General features: G+C 37.1%; 5 protein-coding genes across 8 annotated transcripts in view; 3 read left to right on the top strand and 2 right to left on the bottom strand.

The window, feature by feature from the left end:
• The window catches only part of LOC133517899 (large ribosomal subunit protein uL10m), a 147,984-nt gene that overhangs the window by 114,466 nt on the left and 15,189 nt on the right, over window positions 1-18,329 (bottom strand). The gene's annotated exons all lie outside the window — the stretch shown is intronic.
• On the top strand, window positions 741-6,114 carry LOC133517864 (uncharacterized). 3 transcript variants are annotated; one of them, XM_061851323.1, is made up of 3 exons: window positions 741-1,066; window positions 1,630-2,569; window positions 4,378-6,114. In XM_061851323.1, exons 1-2 carry the CDS (start codon window positions 964-966, stop codon window positions 2,565-2,567), a joined length of 1,041 nt encoding a protein of 346 aa, XP_061707307.1. In that variant the 5' UTR covers window positions 741-963; the 3' UTR covers window positions 2,568-2,569; window positions 4,378-6,114. The 3 variants fall into 2 exon arrangements, with proteins under 3 accessions (XP_061707307.1, XP_061707305.1, XP_061707306.1); XM_061851321.1 differs by having other exon boundaries at window positions 1,630-6,114.
• On the top strand, window positions 10,741-12,954 carry LOC133517863 (NADH dehydrogenase (ubiquinone) complex I, assembly factor 6). 2 transcript variants are annotated; one of them, XM_061851318.1, is made up of 5 exons: window positions 10,741-11,134; window positions 11,219-11,456; window positions 11,573-11,805; window positions 12,364-12,526; window positions 12,693-12,954. In XM_061851318.1, exons 1-5 carry the CDS (start codon window positions 11,004-11,006, stop codon window positions 12,870-12,872), a joined length of 945 nt encoding a protein of 314 aa, XP_061707302.1. In that variant the 5' UTR covers window positions 10,741-11,003; the 3' UTR covers window positions 12,873-12,954. The 2 variants fall into 2 exon arrangements, with proteins under 2 accessions (XP_061707302.1, XP_061707303.1); XM_061851319.1 differs by having other exon boundaries at window positions 11,003-11,134; window positions 11,215-11,456.
• LOC133517900 (platelet-activating factor acetylhydrolase IB subunit beta homolog) lies at window positions 13,458-16,731 on the bottom strand. Its single transcript, XM_061851373.1, has 4 exons — window positions 16,513-16,731; window positions 16,130-16,336; window positions 15,712-15,834; window positions 13,458-14,998 (listed from the first exon to the last, which is right to left on the bottom strand). The coding sequence occupies exons 1-4, from the start codon at window positions 16,576-16,578 to the stop codon at window positions 14,717-14,719; spliced, it is 678 nt and encodes a 225-aa protein (XP_061707357.1). The 5' UTR covers window positions 16,579-16,731; the 3' UTR covers window positions 13,458-14,716.
• LOC133517895 (deubiquitinase OTUD6B) lies at window positions 16,850-18,298 on the top strand. Its single transcript, XM_061851367.1, has one exon. It carries the CDS (start codon window positions 17,347-17,349, stop codon window positions 18,190-18,192), a length of 846 nt encoding a protein of 281 aa, XP_061707351.1. The 5' UTR covers window positions 16,850-17,346; the 3' UTR covers window positions 18,193-18,298.

The raw sequence follows: 18,329 nt of genomic DNA, 5'->3' as shown, positions 1-18,329 counted from the left end.
TTCACCCGATTTAGCACCATCGGACCTTCATCTGTTCCCAAATTTAAAAAAAAAACATATGGGTGGTATGAAATTTTCAAGCAACGCCGAGGTCCAAGCTGAGGTGGATGCCTATTTTGAAGGTCTCGAGGAAAGCTTCTTCAAAAGTGGTGTAATGGCTCTGGAATCCAGATGGAACAAGTACATTCAATTCGACGGGGACTATGTAGAAAAATAAAAATAAATTAAAAAACCTCTGTTTTGTTTTTAATATTCAGGCCGCGAATTTTTCAATCCACCCTCGTATAATCCACTATTACCTCGAAAATAATTTTTACTGAACATATATGAGGAGTACTGAACATGATTAGATGAATTTAGTTATTTAAAGAAGCTCGAATGCCACTGCTAGTTACTTATTTATAAATAAATGTTCCAGTTACAATATTTTTTCTTTTATAGCAAAACAATTTAGTGGTGTAATAAAATGGCTCAAAAACTCTCGCACTATCGCTGGTCACTTGCGAAAGTACATTTATATTCCATAGCGCATTTTTTTTTTTAAATCTTGAAACATTATGTAAACCTTTTCGTATCAAATAAATATAATAGACCTTTAATGTTGTTTTGAACTTTGTGCAATGTTTACGTTTAGCTCTTGTTTTTGTTATTGACACATATACGCAATACGCATTGATTTTAATTCCATTCATCTTTTGCTCCATAAATTACCGAGCACATCGTTTTAGACGATTCATTATATTTGTGCTTAGTCCGAGGTAGTTATTACATGTAGTATCCTGATTCCAGCGTCTAACGTCGCGATTTCAGAGCCTAAAAAAAAAAAATAACCCTACCTGGCAACACTATGGTCACCATACTTCATTCTGTTTTCGCGCGATAAACTAACGTTTCGCGTCCCATTAAAATAAATAGTTTTATGTATGGTATTACATAAAAGATTTCATAATTTGTCTGAAAAAGATGCTTAAAAGAGCTAGTGAAGGTGAGGAACACGATGCACGAAGATTGCGGAAGATACGGAAGATGGAAAAGAAGATACAGAGATACAAAGAAGCCTTGACTGGTAAGCTTTCATCAAACATTGAATTTAGACTTGTTATACTAATTTTTTTTCCACACGTAGCTGGTTATTTTGAGTGCTTTGTACCTCAGCACAGTAAAATGTCGTTGTGATATTATGAATATGCGTAAAATTATTCATAACCTATAGCGGGTTGCTCGAGTTTCGGAACCCGTTTCTCTCGTTGAGAGAAGCTATCTGGTCTTTTACCCCCATTTTCCGTTGGAAAAAGGGGAAGATCTCGTTGAGATATTATAGGACCTTAAGAAAATGACAATATTTTACATGACCTCATGCCGGGTTCTTTCGAATTTCGAAAATCCGATGTCCCCGTTGGGTGAAATGAACTTAGAAGATAACATCTAAGCATACCCCCAGACTCCGTTGGATCAAGGGGAGGATCTCGTTGAGATAGTATGCCTATTTTAAAGAGAGGTGTGATATGGGCCCATATTTTTAGTTCTTACTCAAATTCACTAGGCAAGTGGCTCTGAAATATGGGTATATACCTAAATACTTACCATAAGCGTGTGACTGAAATCTAACATATCATGAAAAAATTTCAGCCACTGATCCAGAAACGTTATCAATTTTGGAACAAGATAGTGTGGATGAAAATTTCAATAAGTCAGAAGAAGTTAATGCTCATAGTGACAAACCAGAAGACACCCAAGAACACAGTCAAGAACATGAAGAAGAGGAAGGTGACATTGAGACAGAGGAAGACCTGCCTCAAGACATACTAGCTGCCCTCGGAGAAGGAGGACAAGATGACAATGCCAACTATGGAGCTGAAATAAAACCAGAGATTGTTAAGATAATCAATACTATACTAACAGACGGAATGAATAAAGAAATGCATGAATCCTTATCAAAAACTAAGATCCCAAGAAACATCAAACTGTTAGATGCCCCAAGACTAAATACAGAATTTGCAGGTTTACTCAACAACTCCATGACTAATAGAGACAACTTACTGAAGGATAGGCAGCAAGACCTGGGCAGAGCAATTGCTTTAATTACTGAAACAATTAATGATCTAACCAAGAAAGATTTTGACAAATTGCAGGCAATAAAGTCCCTGAGTGACAGCATAAGATTACTCAGTAACCTGCATTACAATTACACTCAAATTCGCAGAAAGATGATTGCACCATTTATGGATAAGTCATTGACACAAAACCTAAGTGAAAACAAGAGGTCTGAGTTTTTATATTCTAAACTAGAGGAATCAGTAAAAACATCTTCTGCAATGAAACGCACAATCAACATTCTAAAACCCAAAAACACACCAAAAAACTATCAGAATCCCAGGCGGCAAACCGCCCCAAACCAGTACACGCCCAGAACAAACAACATAAATTACAAACCAAGACCATACCAAAGCAATCAGACTTCAAACTACAAGCCTCAGCGCAGCCATCAACGTCCACCTCAACAAGTGAGGTCAACCCGCCGACCAACAACATCCCATCATCGAGGAGGTCGTGCGAGGTACCCATAAAGGTAAATTTTGCTGCCCGCCTCAAACATTTTTATACTTGTTGGACATTTTTGACAAACGATGAAACAATCCTAAATTGGATAAAGGGATATTCCATTCCTTTTGATAGTGAACCAAGTCAACATAATGTTCCTCTTAATAATACATTTAATGCCTCTGAGAGAAAGATTATTACAATGGAAATACATAAACTTATTGTAATGGGGGCTATAACCCAATGTCAACCAAGCAAAGATCAATTTTTGTCTAGTATTTTTACTATCCCTAAAAAAGATGGGTCTCACAGATTTATTCTCAATTTAAAGTGTTTAAACAATTTTATTATAACAAAACATTTCAAGCTGGAAGATGTTAGGACACTATGTAAACTAGTTACAACAGATGATTACATGTGCACTGTTGATTTAAAACACGCATATTATTTGGTGCCTATAAATGAATCGCATAAGAAATACTTAAGATTTACATTCAATAAGAAAATATATGAATTTAACTGTATGCCATTCGGTTTGTCTACGGCTCCTCTAGTTTTTACTAAACTTTTAAAACCAGCTATTGAAACACTAAGAGAACAGGGTATTAGGATTATTATCTATCTTGATGACATAATTTGTCTTGGGAGTACTTACAAGGAATGTCTAAATAACACCCAAACAACATGTAATTTATTACAATGTTTAGGTTTCATAATTAATGAGGAAAAGAGCTCTATAACTCCATCCCAAGTGAAGGAGTATTTAGGCTTTACTATTAATTCAAGAAACATGACTTTAAGCCCTACACTAAAGAAACGTAATAATTTATACTCCCTAATTAAAAACTTCCTTAAAATTAAATCATGCAGTATTAGAGAATTTGCAAAATTACTAGGAAATTTAGTATCAGTCTGCATAGCAATTCCCTATGGGTTTGTATACACAAAAAAGTTAGAAAGAGAAAGGTTTTTAGCTCTAGAATGCCATAATGATAATTTTGAAGGAATTATGATCATGAATAAACCAATCAAAACAGACTTAATGTGGTGGAAAGAGAACATTCTAGTAAAGAGTAGTCACATTAAGCAATATAACTTCTCTCTAGAAATATTCTCAGATGCTTCACTTATGGGATGGGGTGCATTTTGCAATGGCCAGAGTGCACAAGGCAATTGGTCTGAATGGGAGCGCAATCAACACATTAACTATTTAGAACTTTTAGCAGCTTTCTTTGCTCTAAGATGCTTCGCAGACAAATATAATGACTGTGAAGTACTTCTCAGGATAGACAACACAACCGCCATAGCATATATTAACCGTATGGGTGGGGTGCAATACCCGTTACTAAATGATATTACTAGACAAATATGGAGGTGGTGTGAAGCGAGGAATCTGTGGATTTTCGCATCTTACATAAAATCAAAAGAAAATGTTGAGGCTGATTTTCAGTCTCGCAACTTTAATGTAGATACAGAGTGGGAACTTGCAGAGGATATTTTTAATATTATTGTTAATAAATTCGGTGCCCCCGACTTAGACCTGTTTGCGTCACGAATTAATCATAAATGTGACAAATATATATCATGGCACAGGGATCCTTTCGCCTGGAACATTGACGCTTTCACAGTCAAATGGAACTCTACCTTTTTCTATGCTTTCCCCCCTTTTGGTATTCTACTAAAAGTTCTTCACAAGATTAAATCAGAAAAGGCCACAGGCATTTTAGTATTTCCTTTGTGGCCTTCTCAAGTTTGGTATCCACTGTTAAAATCTATGGTAATATCAGATATACTAACATTCGGACCATCTGAAGATCTCCTCATGTCTCCTTTCAGAACTCCACACCCACTTCAGACTCAACTTATCCTGGCGGCGTGCAAATTATCAGGGAAGCGTTTAAAAGAAGATTAATTGCAGAACGTTCAGTTGACATTATGATTGCTTCATTATCTAAGAACTCCATTAAACAATATAATAGTTGTTTACGCCAGTGGTGGCTTTACAGTAAACGTAATAATATAGATACTTTCAGTCCATCAGTCCCTATCATAATATCATACTTAACAAACTGCTTCGAGAATGGCCTGTCTTATCAATCACTTAATTGCTATCGCTCAGCGTTATCCCTTATAATTGGCAGCCATATAGGCACGGATGAGAGAATTAAGCGCTTATTCAAAGGATTTTATAAGTTGCGCCCTATGAAACCTAAGTATAACGATACCTGGAACCCAGACACAGTATTAACATTCTTAGAAAATCTATATCCCTTAGAATCTTTACAACTAGAGTTACTTACAAAGAAACTAGCAATGTTACTGATTTTGTCAACAGGCCAAAGAGTACAGACTCTCTTTTATATTAAAATTAATAATATTAAGTACCCTCCAGACGGTATCACAATACTAATTACAAACCTTTTGAAGACCTCTGGGCCCAGACGTCCTCCAACAATACTTAGCATACCATATTTAAGTAATAAACCTGAGATATGTCCGGCTAAGACTTTAACTAGATATCTAGAAACTACTCAAAATTTCCGACAAGAAAATAGCTCCCTCAAAAACCTTTTCCTTACTTTTAAAAGCCCTATCAGAGAAGCTTCCACTCAGACCATTAGTAGATGGCTTAAACAAATTATGAAGGATAGTGGAGTGGATATATCTAGATTTTCAGCTCACTCCACTAGACATGCGTCTTCCTCTAGAGCACACAGAGAAGGCCTTACTGTAGACAGCATAATGAAGGCTGTAGGTTGGTCATCAAGGTCGCACATATTTGCCCGACATTATAATAGACCACTAACTAATATGGTTAATGACCAAGTTCAATTTGCCCGGGCAGTGCTTGGAGATTAAAAAGTTATTGTTTTTAGTATAGTTACTTTAAGGGTCAAGGCCTGAGTTAAGTTTCATTTTAATTCTTTAGTTTAAACTGTATGTTTTGTACTAAGACAGTACAAACGCATTGTTATTGTTGATTAACTTTTAAGAAAATAATTAAGAAGCTTATGATAATTACACTATAAGACTGTTACCCAACGATTAAGTTTATTTAAAATTTAAACTTTATGTTTATTCTAATTTGTTCTCATTCTAACTGTTAAGAATACAATAAGTACCTAAGGTACAAAATGTGACATTAGTAAATCTCTATTTTCCATTAAAACATCTTAAAGTAAATAAATAATGCTTATTAATTTTCTCTGAACATCTACATGTAATAACTACCTCGGACTAAGCACAAATATAATTACAGGATTAAACGAACTTACCTGAAGTGAAGTTCTATCCTGATTATATGTAGTGCTTAGTCCGAGGTAGGAAGTTCCCTTCCCTCCCAAGATTAATAGTACCCTCTTAATCTCTTACCCTCTTAATTAGCTCTGAACTTAATGAAGTATGGTGACCATAGTGTTGCCAGGTAGGGTTATTTTTTTTTTTTAGGCTCTGAAATCGCGACGTTAGACGCTGGAATCAGGATACTACATGTAATAACTACCTCGGACTAAGCACTACATATAATCAGGATAGAACTTCACTTCAGGTAAGTTCGTTTAATCCTGTAATTATACGTGTGGTCTTTGATTACACTTAGTTGCTACGGGTTCCGAGGTTTTTTTTTTGTTTTTATATTACGGTCATAGACAGTGTTCGGTGTAGTACCATCAATAGTTTCACCACGTCAACAAAAGTCAGCTGACAATTCGACATGTGTCAAGTGACAAATTCATAGAAAAGTTATGACATATGTCTCGGACAAATGTTTGGCACAAAACAGATAGGTACAGAAGTCAATCACATAATTATATGTACTTCACTTTTCATACCTACGCTAGGCGGTCGCTCTAGAGTTGTCGACTATGGCTTATGCACAAAAAACTGTCGTGGTAGTGGCTAGTCTAGTTGTTTAATTTATTGTTGAGAATAAAACGGGAAGAATGGAAATATAAATTAATAATAACTAAAATACTTTTATTTTAATGTCTTGTCGAATGTTTACAAATTTGTGACAGTAAATATCTTGCGACGATTTCGACATTGGCGAAATGCACGATTGTTATATTTTAAAGTGTAATAAATTCGAATTCTCATGTACAAATATCCTACAAAACAAAACAATAAACCAGCCTACTATTACAATACTTACATAAAGTTTACAGAACAGAAACATACAAAATTATACTTTTGTAAATGTTCACCATCGAAAATCCCTAATAACTTCTAAACGGATTACCCTAGTTACACAATTTCCATTGTCCTATCCGTTTTAGACCTAAACCTATCAAATAGCACTAAAAACAACACAATATCTACACAAACAAAAAATAATGTTTTCAAACTTACGTAAGGTGCCATGACCTAACAAAAATTTAGTTACTTCGTTTATCTTTATACTGATTAAAAATAGGAAACTATTATTTAAAACTATCTTGTTCTTCGGAGGCCGAGGCGGGGCGCTTACCTTCCTACCTAACTGTTCCTTGTAACATTAAAACGAACCATCGAAATACAAGCAGATACCTACTAACCTCTCTGAAACCACTGGTAGGTTAAAAAGCAACAATAGAGTTGTTTCTAATTTTTTGAAACGCTCGTATTACGTTATATACTAACTAAAAGTTGTCCTAAAATTCAACTTTTATACTAAAAACGGCTTTAAATATGTTAAATTAACAAAATATATTTTGACAGACGCTTTCGCGCCCAAAACGCTCTTTGAAAATTGTGTGACGTCACAGTTTACGGTTTGACACATAACTACATACGCACGTAGAAGATACGAACTGTCAACTGACATTTCTTCTTTTAAAATATGGCTTCCATCAAATCTGTGATGATTTTGCCAATGTCAAGTTTCGTTGTAAGTTTTAAGTGTGCTCGTAGAGCATGACGTTGTTCGGTAGTTGCTTTTAGTAAAGAGATAGCTGGACTTTACTAAAAGCCACGATGGATTGCCGGATGTTGATTAAAACATGGTTAAACGCGTTTCAAGATTAGTTTTTCATTAACTGCACACTTCCACGATAGTTCACTGCATAATAAGCTATCAATACTACACTTTGAACAACACAAATGAGCAAAACACAAAAAAATATTCTCGAGACGTCTTCGCCATCTTGAATCTCAACGACAACTTGTCATTTGTTGTTTATCGCCTAACTGTCAACAGTGTCAATCCGAGAGTTGTGACGTCATCAGAATCTTCAATGACGTTTCGAGTTTGGTCACGTGACGTGTGCCAAAAGATATTTCAAATTCAAAATTCAATATTTACAAAAATATGGTCATTACAGGTCCCCTAACAGTAGTTTAACGAGTTCTTATTAATCCAAAAGAATTGATTAGGATACAATTCTGCCCTAAGATTTGTAGATGGAAACAACCCTATTCACCAACATCTAAATGTACACAGTTCTGTCAATAAAGGAATTTTATCTTTATCTTTTACCGTTTAATATTGAATTTAAGCAACTGTCCACTGAACAGATATAATAACTCTTTTTTTGCTCCATTGTTGCATAAAATAATTAAAATAGTTCACAGTCGCGTGTCTCAAGCGGATGGCACTCGCGCTCGCACTAGTCTCAACCAGTCCGAGATATCGTGTCCGTGTGCGTTGCTCGAGCGCACTTTGTATGTAGATTGATTTCTGTACCTATCAGAGGGCCTACCGCGAAAACCGAAATTCGCAAATTGCGGGAATCTTTCTCTTTTACTATCACTAAGACGTAATTAGAGTGACAGAGAAAAATGCCCGCAATTGACGAACTTCGATTTTCGCGGTAGGCCTCCTGTTTTGTGTGTTTGGTGAAAGTGAAACGAAGGTAATGGGACTAATGGGCCAATATATATATATGATATGGTGGATATGGAGCACGAAATCAGTCCCGATGTAGGGCCTAATAATGGTTTTCCTTTTCGCGGAATATCAGCACATCGTTAACAATATTTGAAATGTAAAAGAATGGTTCATATGCAAAAATATTAAACATTGAACATTTTTGGCAATTAGAGACAAAAGTATTTTTTACATGTCAAATATGAAATATGGTAAAAGATGTGCTGATAATGAAACGGAAAAATACTTTTACTCGGGCCCGACGTTGGGCCTGACATCGGGCCATAGCGAGTGTGGATGTAATTGGCTCTTAAGTTACATAAGGTTAAATTGGTTAAGTTAGTATAGTCTTTAACCCCCCCGAGGGTTGCCCACCTTGTCGTGGTGGAGGGGCTTAGTAGCCGTGGCTTGGTCTCCCACGGTCAAGCGAAGAGGCAACCAGGGCCGGCCTGTTTGAGGTGCTGGCTGGCCCGAGGAGGACGCTCCAAGTGGGCTTGATAAGCCCGCTTGTGACGCGTTGGAGGTCGACCGTCGAGGAAGAGGAGTGTCGGTATTGCGGTTAGCCGTTCTCCCTATCCTCGACGGCCGAGGTGGGATCGCAGGGGAAGAGGCGTGATGGTATCACGATGCGCCACTCTCCCTATCCCCTGCGACCTTGGCGGGGCCGTTCCGCTGTAGCGGCGTTGGTGGGGCTGCAGAGGAAGAGGAGTGTCGGTGTTACGGTGTGCCGTTCTCCCTGTCCTCTGCAGCCGAGTTGTGGTTTGCGGCAGAACCATGGACCTCATCTGCCGCCGGGCGCTGGGGAGTTTTCTGGCGCCCGTGGCCTCCTTGTGGCGGGCTCGGGGGGGTCCGCTACACTGCAGGACGGAGGCCGAGGAGGAAGGCGCGTCGAACCATTTGGCGCGCCTCGCGTGAAGGGCCTTCGGGCATCCGCGAAGGAGCCGCTCGCGGGCGGCTGCCGCCGGTGGGGTCGCGGATGAGTACGCAAGTGTTCCCGTAACCCCACCAATAAGGCGGCGAGGTGGCATATGGGGGGTTTTTAGTGGGTATACCGTGGGCCTCATTAGCCTAGACGGGAGTCCCACATAACCACTCGGGTAACCCCCCGCACCCGGGTGGTATGCGGAATGCATTTTCCCCCCTAGGAAAAAAAAAAAAAAAAAAGTATAGACTTTAACGCCGCCGGGCGCTGGGAGTTTTCTGGCGCCCGTGGCCTCCTTGTGGCGGGCTCGGGGGGGTCCGCTACACTGCAGGACGGAGGCCGAGGAGGAAGGCGCGTCGAACGAACGGGCGAACGGCGGCGAGGTGGCATATGGGGGATTTTAGTGGGTATACCGTGGGCCTCATTAGCCTAGACGGGAGTCCCACATAACCACTCAGGTCACCCCCCGCACCCGGGCGGTATGCGGAATGCATTTTCCCCCCTAGAAAAAAAAAAGTATAGTCTTTAAGGGCCCCATCACACTCGTGCGCGAATCGAGGCGCGAAGCCGCGAACGCGAGTGTGGATGGCCCTCGCGTCGATTTCACAGATTGTTCACGCCTTCGCGCCTTATTCCTCGTTTTTTGTCGGTATTTGGCCCGCGTCAAAGGAGATGTGAAGCGCGAACTTGCAAGATTCTACACTCGCTCGTCGGTAAATCTGAACTGTCATAACCTTCTATGGCGGCTACTTAATTATATTGGGTGCGAACTTGATCAACCAAAAATCAATTTTAGAGTTCCCAGTTTGAATCAGAGCCTTGCCGCAAACTAAATCCGATCAGCTGACGCTTCGGCGCCATCTTGCCGCGAACCAAACTGCGAAATCGCCGTGAAGTTGTGCGAGTGTGGAGTCTACGTCAACGTCGCGGTATGTTCGCTCCGCGAAGTCGCGCCACGATTCACGCGCATAGTCTGGAGGGGGCTTTACACTATAATATTGGCAAGTGTGAAAGAGATCACGCTATTCCGCTTGCACATCTCGTCTGTAGTGAAGTAAAGGCGTAGTATGTAGTTAAGCGCTAATTACATCCACACTTCCCAATATTGGGCCCGAAACCAGTCCCAATTTTGGGCCTAATAATTGTTTTCCGTTTCACGAAATATCAGCACATCGTTAACAATATTTGAAATGTAAAAAATACGTTCAACCCTATTTATAGTGTTGTGTTCCTGCCGGTGAGTAAGCTCAACGAGGGTGCGGAGTGTTAGGATCGGCAACGTGCATGTAACTGCTCTGGAGTTGCAGGCGTACATAGGCTACGGAGACTGCTTACCTACCTTACCTACTTATATATATATATATATATATATATATATATATAATATAAAATGTGCTGATATTTGGTGAAATGGAAAAATACACTTTCACGGGCCCGAAACCGGGTCTGATATCGCCTGATAAAGTGTGGATGTAATTGGCACTTTAATCGATTTACCTTCAAATCGATTATCTATACTTGCATTGATTTGACTACTGGCAGCACACATCACACAATTGAAATGTCAAAAGTCGATCAATATACTTGACATTTATCTTCAAAACATAACCATAAAACATAACTAAAATTATTAAAAACAAATAAATTTTGTGCTAGGGAAAGTTGGAACCTGAAAAGGAGCAATATCAGAAAAAAACAATGCTTTTAACAACGAAAAATATTTGTAAATTATTGACACAAACTTTGAAGACAGTGCAATATGCGAAAATACGAACGCTAACTACAACTTCCAATGTAGATTCTATTAATTATTGTGCCAACATAGTAAAGTAATTAACTTTTTCAATTTACTTTCTCTATGATTTTTTAGATTTACGACATATTCTGGTACTTGTGTCTTCTTTCACAGATAGATCGCATGATTATGAAAATTTTCTGGCTACACTACTTATGACAAAAGCTCTCCGGTCACCGGCGCTAGTGGTCAGAGCATTCAATGTAGAAATTGCCAGGGTCCAAGACCAAACTACAGATCCACAAATGGCAATGATGCGTATGCAATTTTGGCAAGACACTTTGAAGGACATTTATAAGAAGGACCAGAGTCTTAGTCAGGTTCCAGCTAACCCTGTTGCTCAAGAGTTATTTAAGGTAAGTTAACTTTCCTTATTATTAGTATTTTCATTCCAAATATCTTCTTTGAATTAATAATATAATTAATCATCGAGATGATATGAATCAGTAAATTTAATACCTGTATGTTGTAGGTCTGTAGTGTCTACAAAATACCAAAGAGAAATTTGCAAAAACTCATTGACTCCAGACAGAGGTTAATGAAAGCAAAATATTTTGGTAGCCTGGCTGATTTAGAGAAGTATACTGATGAAAGTGTATCAGCAATATATTATACAATACTCTGGCTGGCGGGCGTGCAGAACTTGCATGCTGATCATGCAGCGTCCCATTTAGGTAAAGCCCAAGGACTCGCCAATATGCTACGGTATGTTTGTCTCCTTTTTATGTCTGAAGTTTAGAGATAGTTTTTTAAAAGTGCTAAGTTCACTCCTTATTATGTTGATATGCATAAAATACAACAAATGTCCTTTATATTTTTTGATATATGTCCATTAAAGTATTTTAAATAAGGTTAATATGGCTAAGTCTGGCATAGGGATGTGTGGCTGACCTTCACATTGAGGCCTATTTACCCATTGAGTAGTGTTTATTGCAAGTTTATACATTTGCTACTTGTTTCCCTAGGTAAACATAATGATCAACACATGTAATCTGTTCAGACTAATTATAGGTTTTTTTTAATGCTATTTGATATTTTTATTTTTTCGGTTTTGGTAAAGTTGATTTCTAGCCCTACCTTATATACTTGCTACTTGCATTAACTGGCAAATGTATGAACACACAATTAACAATAATGAATGTGTAAACAGGCCCAATGTGAAGCCCAGCAACCGCACTTACCCATATGCATATTTTTCCATATTGACCTTAGGCAAGATATGATTATTTATAGATTTTAATGTGGTTAATTCATTAATTACAGATCTATACCCATGTCTAGTCATTATAAAATGGTATATGTACCCATGGATTTGTTAATGAAGCATAATGTTTCTCAAGAAGATGTATTGAGATGTCGGGATAGTGAGAACATGAGAAATTGTGCTTATGAAGTTGCAATCTCCGCAAATAATCATTTGAAAAAGGTACGAAATATTGCAGATTTTTATTTAGTGTAAAATATATATATTTATGAGTCTTAAGTGTCTGCATGTTTTGCTACCCCCACCATCACCAGATTTTGTTTTATGGGGCAGAGTCCAACATATGTCCCAACTAGTCTTATTTCTAATTTGGTTGTTTTTTTTTCAGGCAAGAAAAATAGATGTTCCGCAATTAGCTAATCAAATATTTCTTCCAGCTGTAGCAATAAACAATTATCTAAAAAAGCTCCAGAAGTGCAATTTTAACGTGTTTGACAGTTCGCTAGTTCACAGAAGTGCTACTTTACCTCTCATTTATTATTTTATGAGACTCTTGAACAAGTATTGACTGTGTTATATGTATAATATAATAGGTATCATAGTAGAAAGTGTTAAATTATTAATAAAGTGACTTTAATAGAAAATCCTAACACGTTTTTTTTATTGTGGTAAATACACCATGTTTTTTTCCGTTAATTTCAAGGGTGCATTCTTGAACCATAAAAATTAAGTTAGTTTTTCTCACTCTCACCCTTTTCCAAATAAAAGAACAATTTTTGACATCGGTTCACATGATAGAGAATTATCCTTGAAAAACCAACATACGTGCATAATATCGTGCAAATTAGTTAGACAATTTGCCGATAGATGACGCTCTACACAATGGTTATACGAGATAGTTTAATGGTTTACGAGGTAGTTTGTGCGAAAGCGAGTATAAGGTACAATACAATACAATACAAATCTTCTTATTGCACAACCTCAACATAACATTTACAGAGAGACATACATGAAGACAGGTGAGAACAGGCGGTCTTATCGCTAAAGAGCGATCTCTACCAGACAACCTTTCTTCGAGATACGTTTTTGTTTTAAGCATGATGGCAAGTATGTTGCTGTTACGGACTAAATGGTTAAAGTAAAATAAAACAAATTTGACATTTTATAAGAAAATTTTATAGAAATAATTGCACTGTTACGCTTAAGCTTCTTTCATCATGCAAATAAATACTTACAACAGTTCAGAGATTCAAGCAACATGTTTGGCAACCAGAGTACCTAAAAGTACCTTATAAAATATGCAGCTACAAATCAAATAACACTAGCGACAAGTTACGCACTATAATTAAAGGTGAGTTCTTCACAACTTCAAATTCATGAATAAAAATATTGCATAGATAATTATTCATAAGTATATGTCGACTTATAATCTACTTCAACATGCATCTATGTGAAACTTACAATTTGATGTAAAAAATACTTACAGGTATGGAGATACTATGTTTCAAATTTAGTATATAATATCAGTCAACACTTTAGTGTATTATATAAATCTGTTTTTATAAATGATGGTAATACAACTTTGGTAGAGAAAGGATCATAAGTCTTTGGCGTAATCAATTCCATGGAGATAAATATAACATGACCTAATCAAGGAATACTAGCTATTGCCAAAACATCTACAAATTCTGAAGTTAATATACCTAGAATAAATTATTATCCTACTCAAACAATAACATAATCTGCTGCCAATAATATAATTAACATGGTGAGTTCATTAAATGAATAAATCTGCTAAGGCAAATATTTCGTGAGCAAACAAATATAAGTACTAAACCCTGTAAAGTACTTACAAGCCACTTATGCCTAAATATGCATGACAACCTTGTATGTGACAATCTAAGCTTCTTAGTCTAAGAAAGGTAAGCTTACATGGCCAGTGGTGGATATATTCATCTAAGAAACAGCTTCATAGAGAAACTGATTTGCTTAAAAAATTGCAGCATTTATGTGTAATTTCATTACCATAATTATTTCAATGAACTTGTAACAAAATATAATTATCACAAAAGTATATTCCATTCAGGTGTTTCTTATAAACATCCACCATTGTACTTATAATTAATAGAAAATTTATCCCTTTATTAAAAATTTTGGAATGTCATGTACACATTTACTTTAGTATTAACATAAAAAATAGTTGCTATACAAACACAGCCAATTAGGAAATTATAAAGCTTATCTAACTGGAATGTAAAAAGTTATAAAAGCTAATAATTTAGTCCCTAGACACTAATATCAAGTCTAGGATCAACAAAAAGCTATCTTGTAAGTACTACCGCTTGATCACAGTGAACTTATCCACTGCAAAGCTACCAATATATATACATACATGTTACCATGACATGTTAGTTACTCAGAGGGTGTCAAGTCCTTTTCAGGCTCTCCTTCAAACAATATTTGTTGGAGCAGGTCATGTATGGGCTCAAAAGCCTTGCGACAAGCAGCATTGGTAGGGATGAGGTAGTCATGCATGTCATGGTGGCTGATGGTGCCATCGTTTTGAATTAATCCTTTATCTATAGCTACCATTTCCACTCTGTTCATGTTAGTGACTTTTTCCCTTAAAAGTGCATTGATCTTTGCATTCCTCTCTCTCAACTTGTTGGGATGCTGCCCCCGTGGAAGTAAGCTCTGAAATAACAACAACACAATCTTAACTAATAATTATAGTATCTGTTTGTTCGGCTCACCCTAAAGACCTACTGTCACTACAAAACCATTCAACACAGGAGAAAAACTACAGGCTTGAATCATTCCAAGGCGCTTATCAAGGCCTTCAGCAAAAAGGCAGCCTCGAACGCCTTAGCGCTGTCTAGGAACCAACTACGCAACTTGGTAAGGGTGCTCACTGGGCACTGCGGCCTAAATAAGCACATGCTCACTATGGGGAAACGTGACATGGGGCGGTGCAGACTCTGTATGGAGGCAGAGGAGACGCCTTTGCACATCCTTGCAGAATACCCTTGCCTAATGCGCACTCGTGACTCAATCCTGGGCGGACACACATTGCGTCCGGAGGAGTTAGGGTCTCTCGAGATCAAGAAGATCCTGCAGCTATTTGAAGTTGCAGGTTTGGATCAAGAGTTGTAGTAGGTGGCGATCACAATAGATCAGGAATGGTTGCAGTGATATTTAGGCTGTAGAGCCTTACATAGCCCCTGACAAAGCAGAAGAAGAAAGAAGATCTGTTTGTTTGATTAACACAAAAGATTGCAATGAATCAAAGTGACTCTGCAAGGGCCCTAAAACAATACGATAACCTGTTTTTTATATTACAATTAAGGCAACAAAAGGGGGAAGATGTTCAATAAACAATGTTTTACTGGAAAGATAAAAATACTTACAGGTAAAACTATATAAGCACTTGGGTGTTTTTCCCTAATTGATCGGATGATTTCTAAGATGCCTTCACACACTTGTTCGGGTGTATTTTCTACATTATTAGTGCCCACATGCACTACAATGACCTGCAAAAGCAATACATAATAAACATTTAAAATATTGGCAGGTAGCATTCAGTGCCGAAAACCAGACTTATTAAGTATTTTATGATTTTGTTCCCAGGCCAGAGGACCAAATAGTCAGGATTGTTGTACTACAGATTTATGTGACTAAATTTTTTGGCCTGGCGCAGTTGTCTTATTTAGCTAGGTGGCAATTAATGTATTAAATAATGGACATACCTATGAGGTTTTTGAACTGTGTTTAGTCGACTACTTAAGTAAAGGCAATCCATTGTAAACAATGTATCAGTAGAAATACCTTAGGGTCCACATGGTCCAGCTCTCCATTTTTTATACGCCACAGTACATTCTGAGTCTGATCATTGTGGATGCTAAAATTAAGGCAGTGAAGAGGAGCAAACCATTGATTCCATACTTCAGTATGTTCCAATGCTTGTAATATAGAGTCTCCTATGAAAATAACATCACCATCTTTGCCTTTGGCATCAGACAAGAATCGGTTATGCTAAAAATTCACAAAATAACGTTACATACACATTATGTTAGGAATATGTAAAAGTGATAAACAATATGTGCGAGTATCTAGAAGCTAGTGAATGTAATAGGTGCGATGTCAGAAAGAAGGTAAATTACATGTTAGGCTTTGAACAATTAATTATAGTTTTAGAAACTTAGACTTACTATGCTATTCCACCTTCCATCGCCGTCGGTGTCCTGTTGAGGAGCAGGTACAGAACAAGGATTCATTTCCGTGCAGTAAACTAATTTCACCACTCGTACAAAATTGGAAGCTATCTATTTAACATAAATCTTTCTAAATTCTACAATCTAGAACCTAAATCTATCGATATTATGTAGGCGAATTAAAAATTAGCGAGCCGAAAACGACAACGAAAAAATGGCGTCCACAGATAATGTACCCCGCTGTACCAAGCAACAAGCAGTCGTGTGGGTTAAATAAATTTAATTAAGGAAGACCGATCATTATTCAATTTGTTTCTGAAATGGCTAAAATATTATAGTTATAATAATTTTACAAACCTAGAACCACAAAATACTTGTTAGAGCTACTTTGGTTAGAAAAATTTATGAGTATTTGAACATATCCTCGGTGAATGTCATCGTCAGCTGTCACTGTCAGTTTGAGGTTAGATCCTTAGATCAGTGATCAGTACCAGCCAGGGTTTTGAGGGTTTCATCCAATTCCAGGTTTAATATACAGCACAGCACAGTTTTCTTATTGTTATACCAATATTGGTTTAATATAGCATAGCACAGTTTTCTTATTGTTATTCCAATATTGACGACTTCGAGTCTAGAAAACGAAACAGAGGACATAGACCCTTCAGTATAAATTATATTCTAATATCTGTTATTTCTAAATATTACTTCATGAAGTTCAAGTTTTTGAATAATCCGGTAGAATTGATTTCCAATTAGTAGGATTAATTGAAGTTATCTGCAAATAAAATAATTAAGTATTGCAATAAAAACACAAGAAACTTTAATTAAGAAATGGATCAACCCATATCTCTAGAAGAAATTGAAACAAAACACAGGAAGGAAAAGAAAGAATTGCAAGCTCAGATACAAAGCTTGAAAAAAATAGCTAAAAACGATAAGACTAAGAAAAAAGAATTAACAACAGAAATTGCTAAATTAGAGACCGAGCTAGAACTCCGCCACAAGGAGGAACTGGCTGCGCTTGAGAATGCACTAGGGGAACCTGAAGACTTTGCATCTCTCGAAGATGAAGATGAAGTACCCAAATTAAAGGTTAGTAAAGCTCAAAAACGCCGGGATAAAAAGCAACAACAGGAAAAAGAAAGGGCAGAACAAATAAAATTACAAGAAAAGGAAAACCTACATGGTCCAAGGAATATTGAAATTCAATCAATAATTAATAAATTAAAGGAAAGGAAATTGTCAATATTCTCAATACCTTCTGACGGAGATTGCCTATATCAAGCTGTGGCACATCAACTACTTGCTACTAGATCTAAAACAGTGTTAGTAGAAGATCTGCGGAAACAGGTTGCAACTTTTATGAGACAAAACAAAGAAGACTTTCTGCCATTCATGAGCAACCCAAATACATTTGAAATGCTCACTGAAAGTGAATTCAATGATTATTGTGATGAAATTGTAAACACCAAGGTGTGGGGTGGTCAGCTGGAGATAAGAGCATTATCTAATTCATTGAAATGTCCCATAAATGTGATCCAAGCCTCTGGGCCAGAGTCCATAGAACAAGGAGTGGAGTTTGAAGGACCTCCACTAATAATCACATATCATAGACATATGTACAAATTAGGGGAGCATTATAACTCAACCCAGGCAATATCTGAAATTGATAGCTAAGATAATTTTTATAGTTTCACTCTCTTACGTATTTAGTCTATTCTATGTATTATATTCTATGGATTATTGTATGTATGAATTTGTGTTATTAAAATGCTATAATTTTTTTTCATATTTCATTAAAATATTCAATGACC

The sequence above is a fragment of the Cydia pomonella genome, chromosome 5 (genome assembly GCF_033807575.1).
Source record: "Cydia pomonella isolate Wapato2018A chromosome 5, ilCydPomo1, whole genome shotgun sequence".
In the NCBI taxonomy this organism is placed as follows: domain Eukaryota; kingdom Metazoa; phylum Arthropoda; class Insecta; order Lepidoptera; family Tortricidae; genus Cydia; species Cydia pomonella.
The sequence above is the reverse complement of the archived record's forward strand: the minus strand, read 5'-3'. Positions and strand labels throughout refer to the sequence as shown.

Bases quoted from the DNA above. Each gene is read 5' to 3' on its own strand.
- LOC133517864 (XM_061851321.1), top strand. From the start codon at position 2,744: ATGGAAATACATAAACTTATTGTAATGGGGGCTATAACCCAATGTCAA.
- LOC133517863 (XM_061851318.1), top strand. From the start codon at position 11,004: ATGCTTTTAACAACGAAAAATATTTGTAAATTATTGACACAAACTTTG. The intron at 11,135-11,218 runs GTAATTAACTTT...TTTCACAGATAG, and splicing joins TATTGTGCCAACATAGTAAA to ATCGCATGATTATGAAAATT. The intron at 11,457-11,572 runs GTAAGTTAACTT...TGTATGTTGTAG, and splicing joins TTGCTCAAGAGTTATTTAAG to GTCTGTAGTGTCTACAAAAT.
- LOC133517900 (XM_061851373.1), bottom strand. From the start codon at position 16,578: ATGAATCCTTGTTCTGTACCTGCTCCTCAACAGGACACCGACGGCGAT. The intron at 16,337-16,512 runs GTAAGTCTAAGT...GTGAATTTTTAG, and splicing joins ATGGAAGGTGGAATAGCATA to CATAACCGATTCTTGTCTGA. The intron at 14,999-15,711 runs GTAAGTATTTTT...TTGTTATTTCAG, and splicing joins GTGCTTATATAGTTTTACCT to AGCTTACTTCCACGGGGGCA.
- LOC133517895 (XM_061851367.1), top strand. From the start codon at position 17,347: ATGGATCAACCCATATCTCTAGAAGAAATTGAAACAAAACACAGGAAG.